The sequence below is a fragment of the Pristiophorus japonicus genome, chromosome 11, assembly GCF_044704955.1.
Source record: "Pristiophorus japonicus isolate sPriJap1 chromosome 11, sPriJap1.hap1, whole genome shotgun sequence".
In the NCBI taxonomy this organism is placed as follows: domain Eukaryota; kingdom Metazoa; phylum Chordata; class Chondrichthyes; family Pristiophoridae; genus Pristiophorus; species Pristiophorus japonicus.
This window is the reverse complement of record NC_091987.1, coordinates 152,148,805-152,167,474: the sequence shown is the minus strand read 5'-3', so window position 1 is coordinate 152,167,474 and position 18,670 is coordinate 152,148,805. Positions and strand designations below refer to the sequence as shown.

Sequence of the window (18,670 nt, the reverse complement as noted above, 5' to 3'; positions counted from 1 at the left end):
CCCTGGGATGGTTTGGTTTGGGTTTGGTATCTGTGCCCTGGGAAGGTTTGTTTTGGGTTTGCTCTCATAAGAACATAAGAAATAGGAGCAGGAGTAGGCCATTTGGCCTCTCGCACCTGCTCCATCATTCAATATGTTCATGGCTGATCTGATCATGGACTCAGCTGCACTTCCCTGCCCACTCCCCATAACCCTTTATTTCCTTATCGCTCAAAAATCTGTCTATCTCCGCCTTAAATATATTCAATGACCCAGCCTCCACAGGTCTCTTGGGCAGAGAATTCTACAGATTTACAACCCTCTGAGAGAAGAAATTTCTTCTCATCTCAGTTTTAAATGGGCGGCCCCGATTTCTAAGACTATGTCCGCTTGTTTTAGTTTCCCCTATAAGTGGAAATATCCTCTCTGCTTCCACCTTGTTGGGCCCCCTCATTATCTTATGTTTCAATAAGGTCACCTCTCATTCTTCTGAGCTCCAATGTGTATAGGCCCTACTCAACGTTTCTTCACAAGTCAACCCCCTCTTCTCCGGAATCAAACTAGTGAACCTTCTCCGAACAGCCTCCAATGCAAGTATATCCTTCCTTAAATACGGAGACCAAAACTGCGGACAGTAATCTAGGTGTGGCCTCACCAATACCCTATACAGTTGTAGCAGGTCTTCTCTGCTTTTATACTCTATCCCCCTTGCAATAAAGGCCAATATTCCATTTGCCTTCCTGATTACTTGCTGCACCTGCATACTAACTGTTTGGGTTTGGTATCTGTGCTCTGGGATGGTTTGGTTTGGTATCTGTGCCCTGGGATGGTTTGGGTTTGGTTTTGGTATCTGTGCCCTGGGATGGTTTGGGTTTGGGTTTTGGTATCTGTGCCCTGGGATAGTTTGGTTAGGTTTGGTATCTGTGCCCTGGGATGGTTTGGGTTTGGGTTTTGTATCTGTGCTCTGGGATGGTTAGGGTTTGGGTTTTGTATCTGTGCTCTGGGATGGTTAGGGTTTGGGTTTGGTATCTGTGCTCTGGGATGGTTTGGTTAGGTTTGGTATCTGTGCCCTGGGAAGGTTTGGGTTTGGTATCTGTGCCCTGGGAAGGTTTGGGTTTGGTATCTTTGCTCTGGGATGGTTTGGGTTTGATATCTATGCTCTGGGATGGTTTAGTTTGGGTTTGGTATCTGTGTCCTGGGATGGTTTGGTTAGGTTTGATATCTGTGCCCTGGGAAGGTTTGGGTTTGGTATCTGTGCTCTGGGATGGTTTGGGTTTGGTATCTGTGCTCTGGGATGGTTTGGTTTGGGTTTGGTATCTGTGCTCTGGGATGGTTTGGTTGGGTATCTGTGCCCTGGGATGGTTTGGGTTTGGTATCTGTGCCCTGGGAAGGTTTGGGTTTGGTATCTGTGCTCTGGGATGGTTTGGTTTGGGTTTGGTATCTGTGCCTTGGGATGGTTTGGTTTGGTATCTGTGCTCTGGGCTGGGATGGTTTGGTTGGGTTTGGTATTTGTGCCTTGGGATGTTTGGGTTTGGTATCTGTGCTCTGGGAAGGTTTGATTTGGTGAGGTTTTGTTACTGTGCCCTCGGATAGTTTGGGTTTGGTATCTGTGACCTGGATGGTTTGGTTTGTTATCTGTGCCCTGGGATGGTTTGGTATGGTATCTGTCCTCTTGGATGGTTTGGTTAGGTTTGGTATCTGTGCCCTGGGATGGTTTGGTTTGGTATCAGTGCTCTGGGATGGTTTGGGTTTGGTATCTGTGCTCTGGGATGGTTAGGTTTGGTTAGGTTTGGTATCTGTGCCCTGGGATGGTTTGATTTGGGTTTGGTATCTGTGCTCTGAGATGGTTAGGTTTGGTATCTGTGCTCTGGGATGGTTAGGTTTGGTTAAGTTTGGTATCTGTGCCCTGGGATGGTTTGGGTTTGGTATCTGTGCTCTGAGATGGTTTGGTTTGGTATCTGTGCCCTGGGATGCTTTGGGTTTGGTATCTGTGCCCTGGGATGGTTTGGTTTGGTATCTGTGCTCTGAGATGGTTAGGTTTGGTATCTGTGCTCTGAGATGGTTTGGTTTGGTATCTGTGCCCTGGGATGCTTTGGGTTTGGTATCTGTGCCCTGGGATGGTTTGGTTAGGTTTGGTATCTGTGCTCTGAGATGGTTAGGTTTGGTATCTGTGCTCTGAGATGGTTTGGGTTTTATTTCTGTGCTCTGGCATGGTTTGGGTTTGGTATCTGTGCCCTGGGATGGTTTGGTTTGGGTTTGGTATCTGTGCTCTGGGATGGTTTGGGTTTGGGTTTGTTATCTGTGCTGTGGGTTAGGGTTAGATTTAGGGTTTGGTATCTGTGCTGTGGGTTAGGGTTAGGGTTAGTGTTTGGTATCTGTGCTGTGGGTTAGGATTAGGGTTAGGGATTGGGATCTGTGCTGTGGGTTAGGGTTAGGGTTAGGGTTTGGTATCTGTGCTGTGGGATGGTTTGGTGTGAGAAGTAGCTTGTAACAAACATAATATAACGTGTTTGTTGCTATGGGGAGGGACTGAAAAAATAATAAATTATAAAAATTTAGAATCTTTGACTATGGAATAACATCCAGTCAAATGTTTCCATTCAAGGTGTACAGGGAATGGAGTTCGGAAGGTGTGGGTGGGAGGAGAGGCCATGACGCACCAATGATAGCCTATGATGCCCTCCTCTGTGCTAGCAGTGACTGGGCAGAGCTGTGTAATCATGCCATGTTTCATGGAGGTAAGTGGCTTCAATACAACTGTGCTTTATTCCCATTAATCAGATCAGCATCGCGTGTCTCAGATTGAAGGGTAGAACTGATCTTGGGTGACTTTACTTTATGAATAACTCAATCAAATTCCTCTCTGCACTGTTTCAATAGCAATGGCCCCATAGTCTTTGGAGAGTGAAATCGTTGGCAATGCGCCTCCTTTAAGTTCCTCTTGGTATAAAAATTCAAGTTTGAAGCCGTGTACCTTATGCACGGATTGTTTAAGAAAATGCAATCACGGAAGTTTTTCAGTATTTAATACAAATTAGTCCCATAAAGAGCTTATTCTGCAATTTCAATTAGATCATTGCAATTACTTTAAATCCCTTAATACCCTTACCGAACAAAAAAACATCAATCTCACTCTGAAAGCTCCAAGTGTCCCAGCAGCCACAGCATTTTGGAGGAGAGAGTTCAAGATTCCCACTGCGCTTGGTGTGAAGACATTGCCCCTGAGCGGCCGGGCTGTAATGTTAAGGTTACACCTCCTTGTTCTGGGCTCCTCCCACCAGAGGAAATAGTCTCTATCTACCCTATCAAATATTTTAATCATCTTAAACACTTCGATTAGATTCCATAATCTTCTGTACTCGAGGGAATGCAAGCCCAGTCTGTGCAATCTGTCCGCATAATTTAACTCTCTAAGCTCCACTATCGCTCTGGTCAATCTGCGCTGCTCCTCATTTCGAGGCCAACATACTGTTCCTGAGGGGCAGCGCCCAGAACTGAACACAGTGTCCACATGGGGTCAACAGATGAAATATCAAACTGAGGCCTCGTTTACCTGTTCAGTATTTCTCCAGGTGTCTTGACTGTCCAACAAACCTTCAGTACTTTTGAAGTGTTGTAATGTGAGAAACGCAGTAGCCAATTTGCACACAGCAAGCTCCCACAAACAGCAATGTGAGAACGACCAGATAAACTGTTTTTTTGTTATGTTGATTGAGGGATAAATATTAGCCCCAGGACACCTGGGATAAGTCCTCTGCTCTTCTTCAAAATAGTGCCATGGGATCTTTTACATCCACCTGAGAGAATAGTTGGGGCCTCGGTTTAACGTCTCATCCGAAAGACAGAACCTCCAACAAAGCAGCACTCCCTCAGCACTGCACTGGGAGTGTCAGCCTAGATTTATGTACTATCTGCACTGTTTTAATAGCAATGGCCCCATAGTTTTTGGAGAGTGAAATCGTTGGCAACAGCATCACCAAGCAGTGCGTCAAACTTACGCCACACTCTTTCTGAACCCACAACCTTCTGACTCAGAGGCGAGAGTGCTGCTCACTAGGCCACGGCTGGCACAGAGTAGGGATATTCCCATTCATACTTGTGGTGAGCTCTGTATGTACGGAATCATCATAGGTAAGAATGGGAATACCCCCAAAAATATACAAACACTTCAAATAGAAAAAACATCACATATTTAAAATTAATCAAAATGGAATTTATTTAAATATTTAAAACAAAAATGTAATTTTTGGGAAAATAAATTTACATATTTTAAAGGATCCAAAACTAAACTTACCTTATTTAACAGGTTTTTAAATGTTTGAATTATTGAACAAAATGTATTTTTCTGTCCTTTAAGAGTCTTACGCTGGCTTTTATCAGTCGTAAACATTTCACGGGCATTCGCTGGGCAGGAGTGGGACGAATAGCCCGACTCTCCGCTCGAGGGGGCCCTTCACTTGAGGATGCGTGCAATCTGTCGAGAGGATTATTGACAGATCGCAAGTTCCGGGTTTAGGCACACGTGCCGTGCAGGCCTGAACCTGGAACTTTCCGGGCCCCTATGGGGTCGTGCGCCCCTTGTAAGCAGCCGTAGTGGCCTCCAACTCAGGGCCAATGGAACAGCTGCTGTTATTTCAGACTCTCTGGAACCTTCTCTCTGGATATAACCGTCATGATGAGGGGAGTGTAATGGTTGCAAGGAGCATGGTCCCTTGTAGTGTCTGTTGATCGATATTCAAGTATGTTCCATACCATTAGCCAACATTCAACCCTTAACCAATAACACCAAACCAGATTTTCTGCTGCATGTGGCATCTTCCTGCCAAAAATTGGCTGCCATGTTTGTCAGCCCAACACTTCAAAACCGACTACAGGCAAAGAATTAATCGACCTCTTATTTTCTGTCAACAGGTGAGAGTGGAGCCACTGGGTCAATTGCAGGCTGCCTCTATGGCCTACTGTTTGGAATGACGAACATTCCCAAAGGATTATACCAGAATTTAGAGTTCAGGGAGAGGCTAGAGGAGCTGGCAGAAAAACTGTATAAAGCAGCAAATGACAGCAAAAGCCCTTGACCGGCATCAGGGGGAAGGGGACAAAACCAGTCTGTGCTGAGACAACCATGTTTTCAGATTCCCAGAACCCTTCCGTCCCTTAAAAAGCTCGTCTCTAAACTATTAATAATAAATATTAATGATCCTAGGACAAAGTAGAAAAAATAATGAGGTATGAGTAGGAAGCTGTGGCTTTTTAATAAATGTGTGTACCTTGTAATGTACGGAGGGGTTAATCTCCTCGGGTGATTCTCCTGCTGAGAGACAGAACTTTGGCGTAAGTTCAATGCTTACATCGTGCGCAGAAGTGGCGTTTCCGTTGTAAGTTACAATAGCGGATTGGGAAAAACACTGAGCAAATTCACCCCATAGTGTGTGTATGTAACAATACACATAGGGGTCGAAATTCGGTCACGCCATGTGTGAGGCGATGTCACTGCCTGAGTGCCTATTTTAACGCCGGCTCCAACTGAAACATTCGGTTTTGACGGCCAAAGATGAGAGAGCAGGAGGCCGACTGAATCTCGCATCGAGAGGCTGCCACCGAGCTCGTTGAGAAACAGGGAGTAAAGGGAAGGAAAAAACCCTCAAACTTCCCCAACACACACACACACACTTACATGACCCACACACACTTCCCCAACACACACACACACTTACGTGACCCACACACACTTCCCCAACACACACACACACTTCCCCAACCGACAACACACTTCCCCAACACACACACACACTTACCTGACCCACACACACTTCCCCAACACACACACACACTTACCTGACCCACACACACTTCCCCAACACACACACACACTTACGTGACCCACACACACTTCCCCAACACACACACACACTTCCCCAACCGACAACACACTTCCCCAACACACACACACACTTACGTGACCCACACACACTTCCCCAACACACACATACACTTCCCCAACCGACACACACACTTCCCCAACACACACACACACTTCCCCAACCGACACACACACTTCCCCAACACGCACACACACTTCCCCAACACACACACACACACTTACATGACCCACACACACTTCCCCAACACACACACACACTTACGTGACCCACACACACTTCCCCAACACACACACACACTTCCCCAACCGACAACACACTTCCCCAACACACACACACACTTACCTGACCCACACACACTTCCCCAACACACACACACACTTCCCCAACCGACAACACACTTCCCCAACACACACACACACTTCCCCAACCGACACACACACTTCCCCAACACACACACACACTTCCCCAACACACACACACACTTCCCCAACACACACACACACTTCCCCAACCGACACACACACTTCCCCAACACACACACACACTTCCCCGACCCACACACACTTCCCCGACCCACACACACACTTCCCAGACCCACACACACACTTCCCCCGACACACACACACACTTTCCCGACACACACACACACTTCCCCAACCCACACACACACTTCCCCGACACACACACACACTTTCCCGACACACACACACACTTCCCCAACCCACACACACACTTCCCCGACCCACATGCACACTTCCCCGACACACACACACACTTCCCCGACACACACACACACTTCCCCGACACACACACACACACTTCCCCGACCCACACACTTCCCCGACACACACACACACACTTCCCCGACACACACACACACTTCCCCGACCCACATGCACACTTCCCCGACACACACACACACTTCCCCGACACACACACACACTTCCCCGACACACACACACACACTTCCCCGACCCACACACTTCCCCGACACACACACACACACTTCCCCGACACACACACACACTTCCCCGACACACACACACACTTCCCCGACCCACACACACACTTACCTGACCCACACACTTCCCCGACCCACACACACACACTTCCCCGACACACACACACACTTCCCCGACCCACACACACACTTACCTGACCCACACACTTCCCCGACACACACACACACACTTCCCTGATCCACCCGAGATCCGCTGTTCATTCACCACTTTATCCAGGTTGTAAAAAGGCCTGCCGGGAAGGACCATGTTCAAACGAAACATCACGATGGAGGCGCCAAGGAGGCATTGCACATGTACTGATGTCATGATTTCCGTGGTGTTAACTGGCAGGTCGTAACGTTTTAATGCCCTTAAAAACTGACCAGCGAATTTCGAGTCAGGCATGAACAGCACCCAGCGCCACTCCCAACCGCCCAACTCCCAGTTAACACCCAACACCAGCGTTACCAGTGGGCTTAGCACCTGAATTTCTTCAATATATACATGGTGCATGCTTTACAGTATACTTCGTGGTATATTGCATATTTTACAGTATATGTAGTGTGAACTTTATATTTATGTATTAAGCAACAGAGTACTATTGCAGTAGTGAGAGTTATCTCAGCCCCTCTATTATGTTACATAAGAACATAAGAAATAGGAGCAGGAGTAGGCCATACGGCCCCTCGAGCCTGCTCCACCATTCAATAAGATCATGGCTGATCTGATCATGGACTCAGCTCCACTTCCCCGCCCGCTCTCCATAACCCCTTATTCCCTTATCGATAAAGAAACTGTCTATTTCTGTTGTAAATTTATTCAATGTCCCAGCTTCCACAGCTCTCTGAGGCAGCGAATTCCACAGGTTCATAACCCTTTGAGAGAAGAAATTTCTCCTCATCTCAGTTTTAAATGGGTGGCCCCTTATTCTAAGACCATGCCGTCAAGTTCTAGTCTCCCCCATCAGTGGAAACATCCTCTCTGCATCCACTTTGTCGAACTTCCTCATAATCTTATACATTTCGATAATATCACCTCTCATTCTTCTGAATTCCAATGAGTAGAGGCCCAACCTCCTCAACCTTTCCTCATAAGTCAACCGCCTCAACTCCGGAATCAACCTAGTGAACCTTCTCTGAACTGCCTCCAAAGCAAGGATATCCTTCCATAAATATGGAAACCAAAACTGTGTGCCGTATTCCAGGTGTGGCCTCACCAATATCCTGTATAACTGTAGCAAGACTTCCCTGCTTTTATACTCCATCCCCTTTGCAATAAAGGCCAAGATTCCATTGGCCTTCCTGATCACTTACTGTACCTGCATACTAATCTTTTGTGTTTCATGCACAAGTACCCCCAGGTCCCTCTGTACTGCAGCACTTTGCAATCTTTCTCCATTTAAATAATAACTTGCTCTTTGATTTTTTTCTGCCGAAGTGCATGACCTTACACTTTCCAACATTATACTCCATCTGCCAAATTTTTGCGCACTCACTTAGCCTGTCTATGTCCTTTTGCAGATTTTTTGTGTCCTCCTCACACATTGCTTTTCCTCCCATCTTTGTATCGTCAGCAAACTTGGCTACGTTACACTTAGTCCCTTCTTCCAAGTCGTTAATATAGATTGTAAATAGTTGGGGTCCCAGTACTGATCCCTGCGGCACCCCACTAGTTACTGGTTGCCAATCAGAGAATGAACCATTTATCCAGACTTTCTGTTTTCTGTTAGTTAGCCAATCCTCTGTCCATGCTAATATATTACCCCCAACCCCATGAACTTTTAACTTGTGCAGTAACCTTTTATGTGGCACCTTGTCAAATGCTTTCTGGAAGTCTAAATATACCACATCCACTGGTTCCCCTTTATCCACCCTGTTCGTTACATCCTCAAAGAATTCCAGAAAATTGGTCAAACATGACTTCCCCTTCATAAATCCATGCTGACTCTGCCTGACTGAATTTTGCTTTTCCAAATGTCCTGCTACTGCTTCTTTAATAATGGAGTCCAACATTTTCCCAACCACAGATGTTAGGCTAACTGGTCTATAGTTTCCTGCATTTTGTCTGCCTCCTTTTTTAAATAGGAGCATTACATTTGCAGTTTTCCAATCTGCTGGGACCTCCATAGAATCCAAGGAATTTTGGTAAATTACAACCAATGCATCTACAATCCCTGCCGCTACTTCTCTTAAGACCTTAAGATGCGAGCCATCAGGTCCAGGGGATTTATCTGCCTTTAGTCCCATTATCTTACTGAGTACCACCTCCTTAGTGATTGTGATTGTGTTCAGTTCCTCCCCCACTATAGCCCCTTGATTATCCACTGTTGGGATATTGTTAGTGATCTCTACCGTAAAGACTGATACAAAATATTTGTTCAGAGTTTCTGCCATCTCCATGTTCCCCATTATTAATTCCCCGGTCTCGTCCTCTAAGGGGCCAACATTTACTTTAGCCACTCTTTTCCTTTTTATATACCTATAAAAACTCTTGCTGTTTTTATATTTTGCGCTAGTTTACTTTCATAGTCTATCTTCCCTTTCTTAATCAATTTTTTAGTCATTCTTTGCTGGCTTTTAAAAGCTTCCCAGTCTTCTGTCCTCCCACTAGTTTTGGTCTCTTTGTATGCCCTTGTTTTTAATTGGATACCATCCTTTATTTCTTTAGTTACACGTCATAGCTCCACCACACTCCATATTCCTACCAAATGACAGCAAGAGAGATTTATTTTTATTTTTATTTTTAAAACCAAAAAGGGATATACGGTGAAATGATGAGGACAGGTTGTATAAATTGGCTTGTATTCCTGTGAATTTAGAAGGTTGAGGAGTGATCTAATTGAGGTGTTTAAGATGATTAAAGGAATTGATGGAATAGAATCAGAGAAATTTACAGCACGGAAGGAGGCCATTTTGGCCCATCGTGTCTGCGCTGGCCAACAAGAGGCTATCCAGCCTAATCCCACTTTCCAGCTCTTGGGGCTTAATTTTCCACGGTGATTTGCACCCTTTTTTTGGAGCAGGCTGCTCTTTTTGGCCTGTTGAAAAACCAGTTTCCCCAATCAATTTGCACCAGTGTAATTCAGTTACGATTTTTTTAATGTCCGATCCCATTCTTGATCCCCGGTTCACAGAGCGAGAGAGAGAGAGTGAGAGAGAGAGAGACAGAGAGAGAGAGAGAGAGAGAGAGAGAGAGAGTGTTTGTGTGTGTGTGTGTGTGTGTGTGTGTGTGTCTGGGGACCTGGAATGGGACAGGACCAGCAAGCCCTTCGGGCAGGATTGGAGATAAGTTGTTGCTATGTATTTTCAATTCTTTTAATGTGTTGGGAGCTTGCTGTATGTTTCACTTTGCAGTCTCAGCTCACATTGTGTCCCTGGTTACCATGGCAGCACGATCTTTTTGGCGCAGATCAAGGCTCCACCCCTAAAACTAAAGGTTGGGTTAAGCCATGCCAAAATGAAGAAATCCAACGGGGAAACTTAGAATATTTTTTTTGGCATACTTAGGCCCCCAAAAATTGGGCGTAACGCTTCAAATATGCCAAAAAAATGCCTTGGGGAAAATTGTGCCCAATATTAGGATAGTTGAAATCCCCTACTATTACTGCCCAAAATCTTTGCACTTCAGAAATGTGCCTACATATTTGCTCTTCTATCTCCCTCTCACTGTTTGGGGGTCTATAGTACACTCCCAGCAGTGTGATCGCCCCTTTTTTGTTTTTCAGTTCGATCCATATGGACTCGTTTGATGATCCCTCTAACATATCACCCCTCCTCACTGCTGTAATAGTTTCTTTAATCAATACCGTGACCCCCCACCATCACTTTTTACCCCCTTTATATCCGTCTGAAGATCTTGTAACCAGGAATGTTGAGCTACCATACCTGCCCCTCTTTTAGCCATGTCTCTGAAATAGCTATATCATACTGCCAAGTGTCTATCTGTGCTCACAGCTCATCTGCCTTATTCGCTATACACCTTGCATTGAAGTATATCCCATTTAGTACAGCCAGACCTCCTTGTTGACAACTTTCTAGCTCTTATTTCCTCTGTCCTTCAAATTCATTTTCTACGTTTTTGCTTTCCAATTCTAGTTTTACTCCCCTCCCTACTGAATCTATTTTCAGGTTCCCATCCCCCTGCCAAGCTAGTTTAAACCCTCCCCAACAGCACTAGCAACCCCCGCTCGCGAGGATATTGGTCCTAGCTCTGTTGAGGTGCAACCCGTCCAGCTTCCTCCCCCAGAAAAGGTCCCAATACCTCAGGAATCTAAAACCCTCCCTCCTGCACCATCTCTCCAGCCACGTATTCATCTTCTCTATCCTCCTATTTCTGTAGTCACCAGCTCATGGCACCGGGAGTAATCCGGAAATTACCAACTTTGAGGTCCTGCTTTTTAATCTCTCTCCTAGCTCCCTAAACTCATCCCTCTTTCTATCTATGTAATTGGTACCGATATGGACCACGACCGCTGGCTGTTCACCCTCTGCCCCCCAGAATGCCCGGCAGCTGCTCGGTGACATCCTTGACCCTGGCATCAGGGAGGCAATATACCATCCTGGAGTCACGTCTGCGGCCGCAGAAACGCCTGTCTGCTCCGCTGACTATTGAATCCCATACCACTATAGCTCTTCCATTCTTCTTCCTCCCCCCCGCCCTGTGCAGCTGAGCCACCCGTGGTACCGTGGACTTGGCTCTGGTTGCACTCCCCAGAGGCACCATCGCCCCCACTGGTACTCAGAAGAGAATACCAGTTGGAGAGCAAGGTGGACTCAGGGGACTCCTGCACTACCTGCCTAGTCCTCCTCTTCTGTAGACAGAGAGAAACTATTCCCTCTAGTGGGGGAGTCCAGAACAAGGGGCATAACTTTAACATTAGAGCCAGGCCGTTCAAGGGTGATGTCAGGAAGCACTTGTTCACAAAAAGGACAGTGGGAATCTAGAACTCTCCCCCCAAAAAGGCTGTGGATGCTGGGGGTCAATTGAAATTTTCAAGACTGAGATAGATAGATTTTTTGGGGTTATGGGTATGGAACTAAGGCGGGCAAATGGAGTTAAGTTACAGATGACCCATGATCTAATTGAACAGCGGAACTGGCTCGAGGGCTGAAATGGTGCACAATATATGTTGTGACCAACATTCTGGTGTAGCATAGAATCATTGAAAACAGGAGACCTTTCGGTCCAAGCTGATGGCCACAATCCCCCTCAGATACAGGGGTAGTGCCACAGGACTGGAGGATTGCAAATGTTACACCGTTGGTCAAAAACGGGGAGCAGGATAAACCTGTCAACTACAGGCCAGTCAGTTTATGGTGGGAAAGCTTTGAGAAATGATAATCCTGGAGAAAATTAACAGTCATTTGAACAACCATGGGCTAATAAAGGAGAGCCAGCACAGATTGGTTATGGGCAAACCGGGTTTGACAAACTTGATTGTTTTTTGATGAGGTAACAGAGAGGGTGGATGAGGGCAGTGCTGTTGACGTTGTGTATATAGACTTTCAAAAGGCGTTTGATAAAGTACCACATATTGGGCTTGTTATCAAAACCGAGGCCCATGGGATAAAAGGCGCTGTAACAGCATGGTCCGATATTGGCCGAGGGACAGATAGAGAGTTGTGTGAACAGTTGTTTCTCGGACTGGAGGGAGGGATACAGTGGTGGTCCCCGGGGTTCAGTACTGGGACCCACTGCTGTTTGTGATATACATCAATGACCTGGACATGGGGCACAGGGAGCAATTACAACATTTGCAGATGACACGGAAATTGGAAGTGTAGTAAACAGTGAGGAGGATAGGGATAGACTTCAAGCAGACAATAGGCCGGTGGAATGGGCAGGCATGTGGCAGATGGAATTCAATGCAGAGAATTGTGAGGTGATACAATTTGGTCGGAAGAATGAGGAGAGGCCATGCAAGCTAAATGGTACCATTTTAAAGGGGGTCCAAGATACAGAGACCTGGGGGGGGTGTTTGTGCACAAATCTTTGAAGGTGGCAGGGCAGATTAATGAAGCAGTTAATAAAGCCTACGGGATCCTGGGCTTTATAAAGAGGCAGAGGCAGAGTTTAAAACTGAGATGAGGAGAAAGTTCTTCTCTCAGAGGGTTGTAAATCTGTGGAATTCGTGGACTCAGAGAGCTGTGGAAGCTGGGACATTGAATAAATATAAGACAGAAATAGACAGTTTCTTAAACGATAAGGGGATAAGGGGTTATGGGGAGCGGGCAGGGAAGTGGAGCTGAGTCCATGATCAGATCGGCCATGATCTTATTAAATGGTGGAGTAGGCTCGAGGGGCCGTATGGCCGACTCCTGCTCCTATTTCTTATGTTCTTATGTAAAAACCAGGAAGTTATACTAAACCTATATAAAACACTAGTTTGGTGCCAATTCTGGGCGCACACTTTAGGAAGGACGTGAAGGAGGGTGCTGAAGAAATTTACGTGAACGGTTGCAGGGATGAGGGATTATAGTTAAGTGGAGAGACTGGAGAAGCTGGGGTTATTCGCATTAGAGAAGAGCAGGCTAAGAGGAGATTTGATGGCGGTGTTTAAAATCATGAAGGGTTTCGATAGAGTAAATGAAGAGAAACTGTTTCTAATGGCTGAAAGGTCGCTATCGATACGGCACAGATTTAAGGCGATTGGCAAAAGATCCAGCGACATGAGGACAAACATTTTTACACAGTGGATGGTGAGGATCTGGAACGCACTGCCTGATAGGGTGGTGGACACAGATTCAATTGTAGCCTTCAAAACAGAATTGGATAAATACTTGAGGGAGAGAAAATTGCAGGTACATGGGGAACAAGCGGGGGAGTGGGACTAACATATACTGGTGCTGCACAGAACATCACACTACTTAGATATCGGGATTTTAGCAGCACTGAGTTTAATATCGATTCCCTCCACCGTGGCTGCAGTGTGTACCATCTACAAGATGAGCTGCAGCAACTCGCCAAGGCTTCTTCGGCAGCACCTCCCAAACCCACGACCTCTACCACCGAGAAGGACAAGGGCAGCAGCACATGGGAACACCACCACCTCCAAGTTCTCCTCCAAATCACACACTATCCTGACTTGGAAATATATCGGCCGTTCCTTCATTGTCGCTGTGTCAAAATCCTAGAACTCCCTCCCTAACAGCACTGTGGGAGCACCTTCACCACACGGACTGCAGCGGTTCAAGAAGGCGGCTCACCACCACCTTCTCAAGGGGCAATTAGGGATGGGCAATAAATGCCGGCCTGGTCAGTGACACTCACATCCCAGGAACAAATACTAAAAAATGAATTAAATATCACTTAAAGCTTCATGGTTTACATTCTGATTCTTAACTGAATAAAATGATAAATAAGATAGAGAAAGAGATATTCATTTTTTATTCAAACTTATAGATTCCTTACAAGATGCAACCATATATCAAAGACATTTAAAATAGGAAAATAATCCAAGTTGTGTAACATATAAAATTCCTTACATATTTGTAATCCTTACATATATTTTTAAAATAATACAGAATAAATAATGAATTTAGATGCATGTACATAGGGCAGCTGATAAACTGACTAATTTGATAACAGCAGCCACTGTAAGCTGATTGTGATAGAATTAGTTTGTTATATAACTTTATGGTAAAATAAAATCTCTCGGATACACATGGCGACCTAACCACAAATCTTTGGCTATTACACAAGCTGAGACAGCTAAAACCTAGCATTTCCCACCTTGAGGTTCCCCACTTTAAGTGCTTTCCTCCTTTCTATTCTATTTAAATATCCTGAAGTCACCAAGTTCCCGAGATCTGAGCTGCCGAATTCCCTCTGCTCAGTCCTTCCCTCAATACATTTCTTTAAACAGCACTAAGGAGACAGAAGGAGATGGGAAGGGGGCATTAACATCCTGAGATGAAGGGGGGTTTCTTATGAAGAAAGGTTGAGCAGGTTGGAGTTTAGAAGAATGAGAGGTGATCTTATTGAAACGTATAAGATTCTGAGGGGGCTTGACAAGGTAGAAGCAGAGAGAATGTTTCCCCTCGTGGGGGAATCTAGAACTAGGGGGCATAGTCTCAGAATAAGGGGGTCACCCATTTAAGACGGAGATGAGGAGGAATTTCTTCTCTCAGAAGGTTGTAAATCTGTGGAATTCTCTGCCCCAGAGAACTGTGGATGCTGTGTCATTGAATATATTTAAGGCGGAGATAAGACAGATTTTTGAGCGATAAGGGAATAAAGGGTTATGGAGAGCGGGCAAGGAAGTGGAGCTGAATCCATGATCAGATCAGCCATGATCTTATAAAATGGCGGAGCAGGCTCAAGGGGCCAAATGGCCTCCTCCTGCTCCTATTTCTTATGTTCTTATGTAATGTACAAATCTACCAGTGGACGCAAGTGGTGGAGAGGAAGGAGGGAGGGAGCTTTGTGAGAGGAAGATCAATGAAGACCGCACGGAAAGCTTTCACTTTCGCCTTCATCACTAATCACAAATAGTGCGTGATGTATTTGAACGGAATCTGGAGGCTGGAGCCCGGAAGAGTGAATAAGTGGGCGGTGGGAAATCGAAAATGCTCATTTCCCTTCGTAGAAAGGTCCCAAAAACACAGGGAGCTTCTCCGGATTGATGAGAAAAGGCTCGGGGTAAATGCAGCGATTCCATGCTCCCAGGAGGGAATTGGTGCTTGGCCATTGTCTCTGAGCCCCACTCCCTTCGAACACCTCCTCTCCACACAGAGGTTACAGGGATAGGGATGGGCAAGACCGTGGAGGGGTTTGAACACAAGGGTGCATCCAGTGCTGAAAGCAACAACATAAATATTGCTGGAAATGGGAAGGTTTCCCAGAGACGAATGGGTGAGCTGATTTCCACAAAATTTCCTCATGCAAAGGCTGCAGGATGGAGAATGGTGGTGATGAGAGGGCAAAGGAAGTGAAGAGCAAAGGCCACTGACACAGCACAAATTGGAGAAAGGGCAGAGGTGGTGTCAGGCTGACGAGCTCAAAAGTGCTCTTAAAGGGGCACACCTTGTGCCTCTCTCCAGCCTCGTGGGCAGGTGTCCTTGGCACATGGGGGCTGAATGAATGGGGGGGGTGGGGCGCGTTCGGCAAACAGTGGCAGCAGTGATTCTGAGAGGTAGGGTCAATCTCGGTAACAGACAAATAGAGATCAGAAATAAAACCTAAACCTCTGTCTTCTTCAGACCTCTGGAATCTTCCAGCAAAAGTCAGTTTGGTTTAAGATATTCAGTTATGACAAGGTCAGACAATAAGTTCATATGGTTTAGCAGAGGGGTCACCAACCAGGGGGCACAGATTTAAAGTAATTGGGGGTAGGTTTCGAGGGGATTTGAGGGAAATGTCTTCACCCAGAGGGTGGTGGGGGTCTGGAACTCACTGCCTGAAAGGGTGTTAGAGGCAGAAACCCTCACCACATTTAAAAAGTACTTGGCTGTGCACCTGAAGTGCCGTAACCTACAGGGCTACGGACCCAGAGCTGGAAAGTGGGATTAGGCTGGGTAGCTCTTGGTCAACCGGCACGGACACGATGGGCCGAAATGGCCTCCTTCCGTGCTGTAAATTTCTATGATTCTATGATAAGTGTTCTGAATGATGTCAATCAGTTTATGGTCAGATTTTTGAAAGGTAGAATTCTGAAGCAATATTGTGTTGCTCTGTGGGGGACTGGAACAGGTTCGAGGGGCTGAATGGCCACCTCCTGTTCCGATATCATGAAACAAAACATCTTGCCAGCTTGCCTTCATTTCCGTGTAAGCAGGCATCCTATTAGCCTGACCCTGATAAACAAGTTTGGCTGTTTAGATTGAAGCAGCCCTTTCCATTGACACACTCGCCTTATTGGCAGGCCTTAATATTAATGAATTAGCACCAAATCTCTGAGTCGGCAACGGCCGTGAGGAACCTCAGCCAATGCCAGCGTGCACAGTGCCCACATGCTTCCCATGTCAGTGCTGCCCATCACTCTGTAAGATTACTCCCAACACCGACCTATATTTTTAACAGTACAATTAACATTCTGAAAACTGGCTGGTTTCTATTTCAATGGAAAAGGTCGGGAGATAAACTACTTTCTCTCTCACTGGACAAAATCCCCAAATGAGGTGATGTGGCACTCACAGAGATTCTTGTTAGTATTTCTCCCTCTCGCCCCGGTAATGTTGGCAGAAATCCCGTTTACCCGTGCATCCAGGGCTTGGCCCCCGATCGGGATGCCTGAGGAAATCCTCACCACAAAAGCAAATTATTAGTTGAAATATATAAGTGTGATGTTATTATCTATAATGTAGACCGGCTAACTATCTAATGCTGGATCAAAAGTAGACAAGGTTGCCCCTTTTAAATCAGTCAGTCCATTTTGAAGTAAGTTTTCCATCTTTAATGTCCCTGGTGAGACACACTCTCACACCTGGGCACCTATATGGGCACAGAGGCACATTCTCACACACCTGGACATGTACACTGGGCTCGGAGGCACATTCTCACACCTGCTCATGTAAACTGGGCATGCAGGCACACTCTCACACCTGGGCATGTACACTGGGCACAGAGGCACACTCTCACACCTGGGCATGTACACCTGGGCATAAAGGCACACACTCTCACACCTGGAAATGTACACTGGGCACAGAGGCACACTCTCACATCTGGGCATGTACACTGGGCATGGAGGCACACTCTCACACACCTGGGCATGTACATTGGGCACAGAGGCACACTCTCACACCTGGGCATGTACACCTGGGCATAAAGGCACACACTCTCACACCTGGAAATGTACACTGGGCACAGAGGCACACTCTCACACCTGGGCATGTACACTGGGCACAGATGCACACACACACACCTGGGCACAAAGGCACACTCTCACACACCTGGGCATGTACACTGGGCACACTCTCACACCTGGGCATGTACACTGGGCACAGAGGCACACTCTCACACCTGGGCATGTACACTGGGCACTGGGCACACTCTCATACCTGGGCATGTACACTGGGCACAGAGGCACACTCTCACACCTGGGCATGTACACTGGGCAGAGAGGCACACTCTCACACACCTGGGCATGTACACTGGGCATGGAGGCACACTCTCACACCTGGGCATGTACACTGGGCACAGAGGCACACTCTCACACACCTGGACATATATACTGGGCACAGAGGCACACACACACATCTGGGCATGTACACTGGGCACAGAGGCACACTCTCACACACCTGGACATATATACTGGGCACAGAGGCACACACACACATCTGGGCATGTACACTGGGCAGAGAGGCACATTCTCACACACCTGGACATGTACACTGGGCACAGAGGCACACTTTCACACACCTGGACATGTAACATGGGCACTCTCGTGTCATCATCTGCACCAAATGAACTAAAGGCAGAAACTTGCTCCAATTTATCTAACATAAGTTGCTACTTTAATACTTAAAGCTGTGTTTGATTGTCATAACCTTCCAGATTACACAGATAAAGCCATGACAGTGGTTTGTAGCAAAATAGTCTTGTTCCATACACATATATTTATATATATATAAAAACGTTGCATGCAAAATGAGGTTACAATGATTTGACGTCCTCCTTTAAACCATGAACTGAGTATAACCTTCAGCTCCTGTCACAATGACATCCATCCAAATTCGCATGGTCTCTGGGGACGGTGCGACCATGTAGAAGATTCTGTCTCGAGTCTTTACACTGAAGGTAAGCGAGGGATTGGGACTCTGAGAAAGAGAGACAGTACATTGTTCAGAGCACGGTGACTAACACGCTTGA

General features: G+C 46.3%; 2 protein-coding genes across 7 annotated transcripts in view; one reads left to right on the top strand and one right to left on the bottom strand.

The window, feature by feature from the left end:
- Positions 1 to 18,670, top strand: part of adprhl1 (ADP-ribosylhydrolase like 1) — a 201,623-nt gene that overhangs the window by 181,480 nt on the left and 1,473 nt on the right. Inside the window, exons 6-7 of one of the 3 annotated variants that reach the window (XR_011595910.1) lie at positions 2,585 to 2,717; positions 4,891 to 5,205. Coding sequence is in view for 2 of the 3 variants with exons in the window: in XM_070894182.1 (XP_070750283.1) it covers positions 2,585 to 2,717; positions 4,891 to 5,054 (297 nt within the window). In the remaining variant the exon portion in view is untranslated. Of the gene's footprint in view, positions 1 to 2,584; positions 2,718 to 4,890; positions 7,484 to 18,670 lie in introns of those variants that run through there. The other 2 variants (XM_070894182.1, XM_070894183.1) reach the window with 2 other exon arrangements.
- The window catches only part of phldb2b (pleckstrin homology-like domain, family B, member 2b), a 457,175-nt gene continuing 452,773 nt past the window's right edge, over positions 14,269 to 18,670 (bottom strand). For all 4 annotated transcript variants that reach the window (XM_070894178.1, XM_070894179.1, XM_070894180.1 and 1 more), the window contains one exon: positions 14,269 to 18,618. In XM_070894178.1, the coding sequence (XP_070750279.1) occupies positions 18,478 to 18,618 (141 nt within the window). In that variant the 3' untranslated portion in view covers positions 14,269 to 18,477. The remainder of the gene's footprint in view (positions 18,619 to 18,670) is intronic.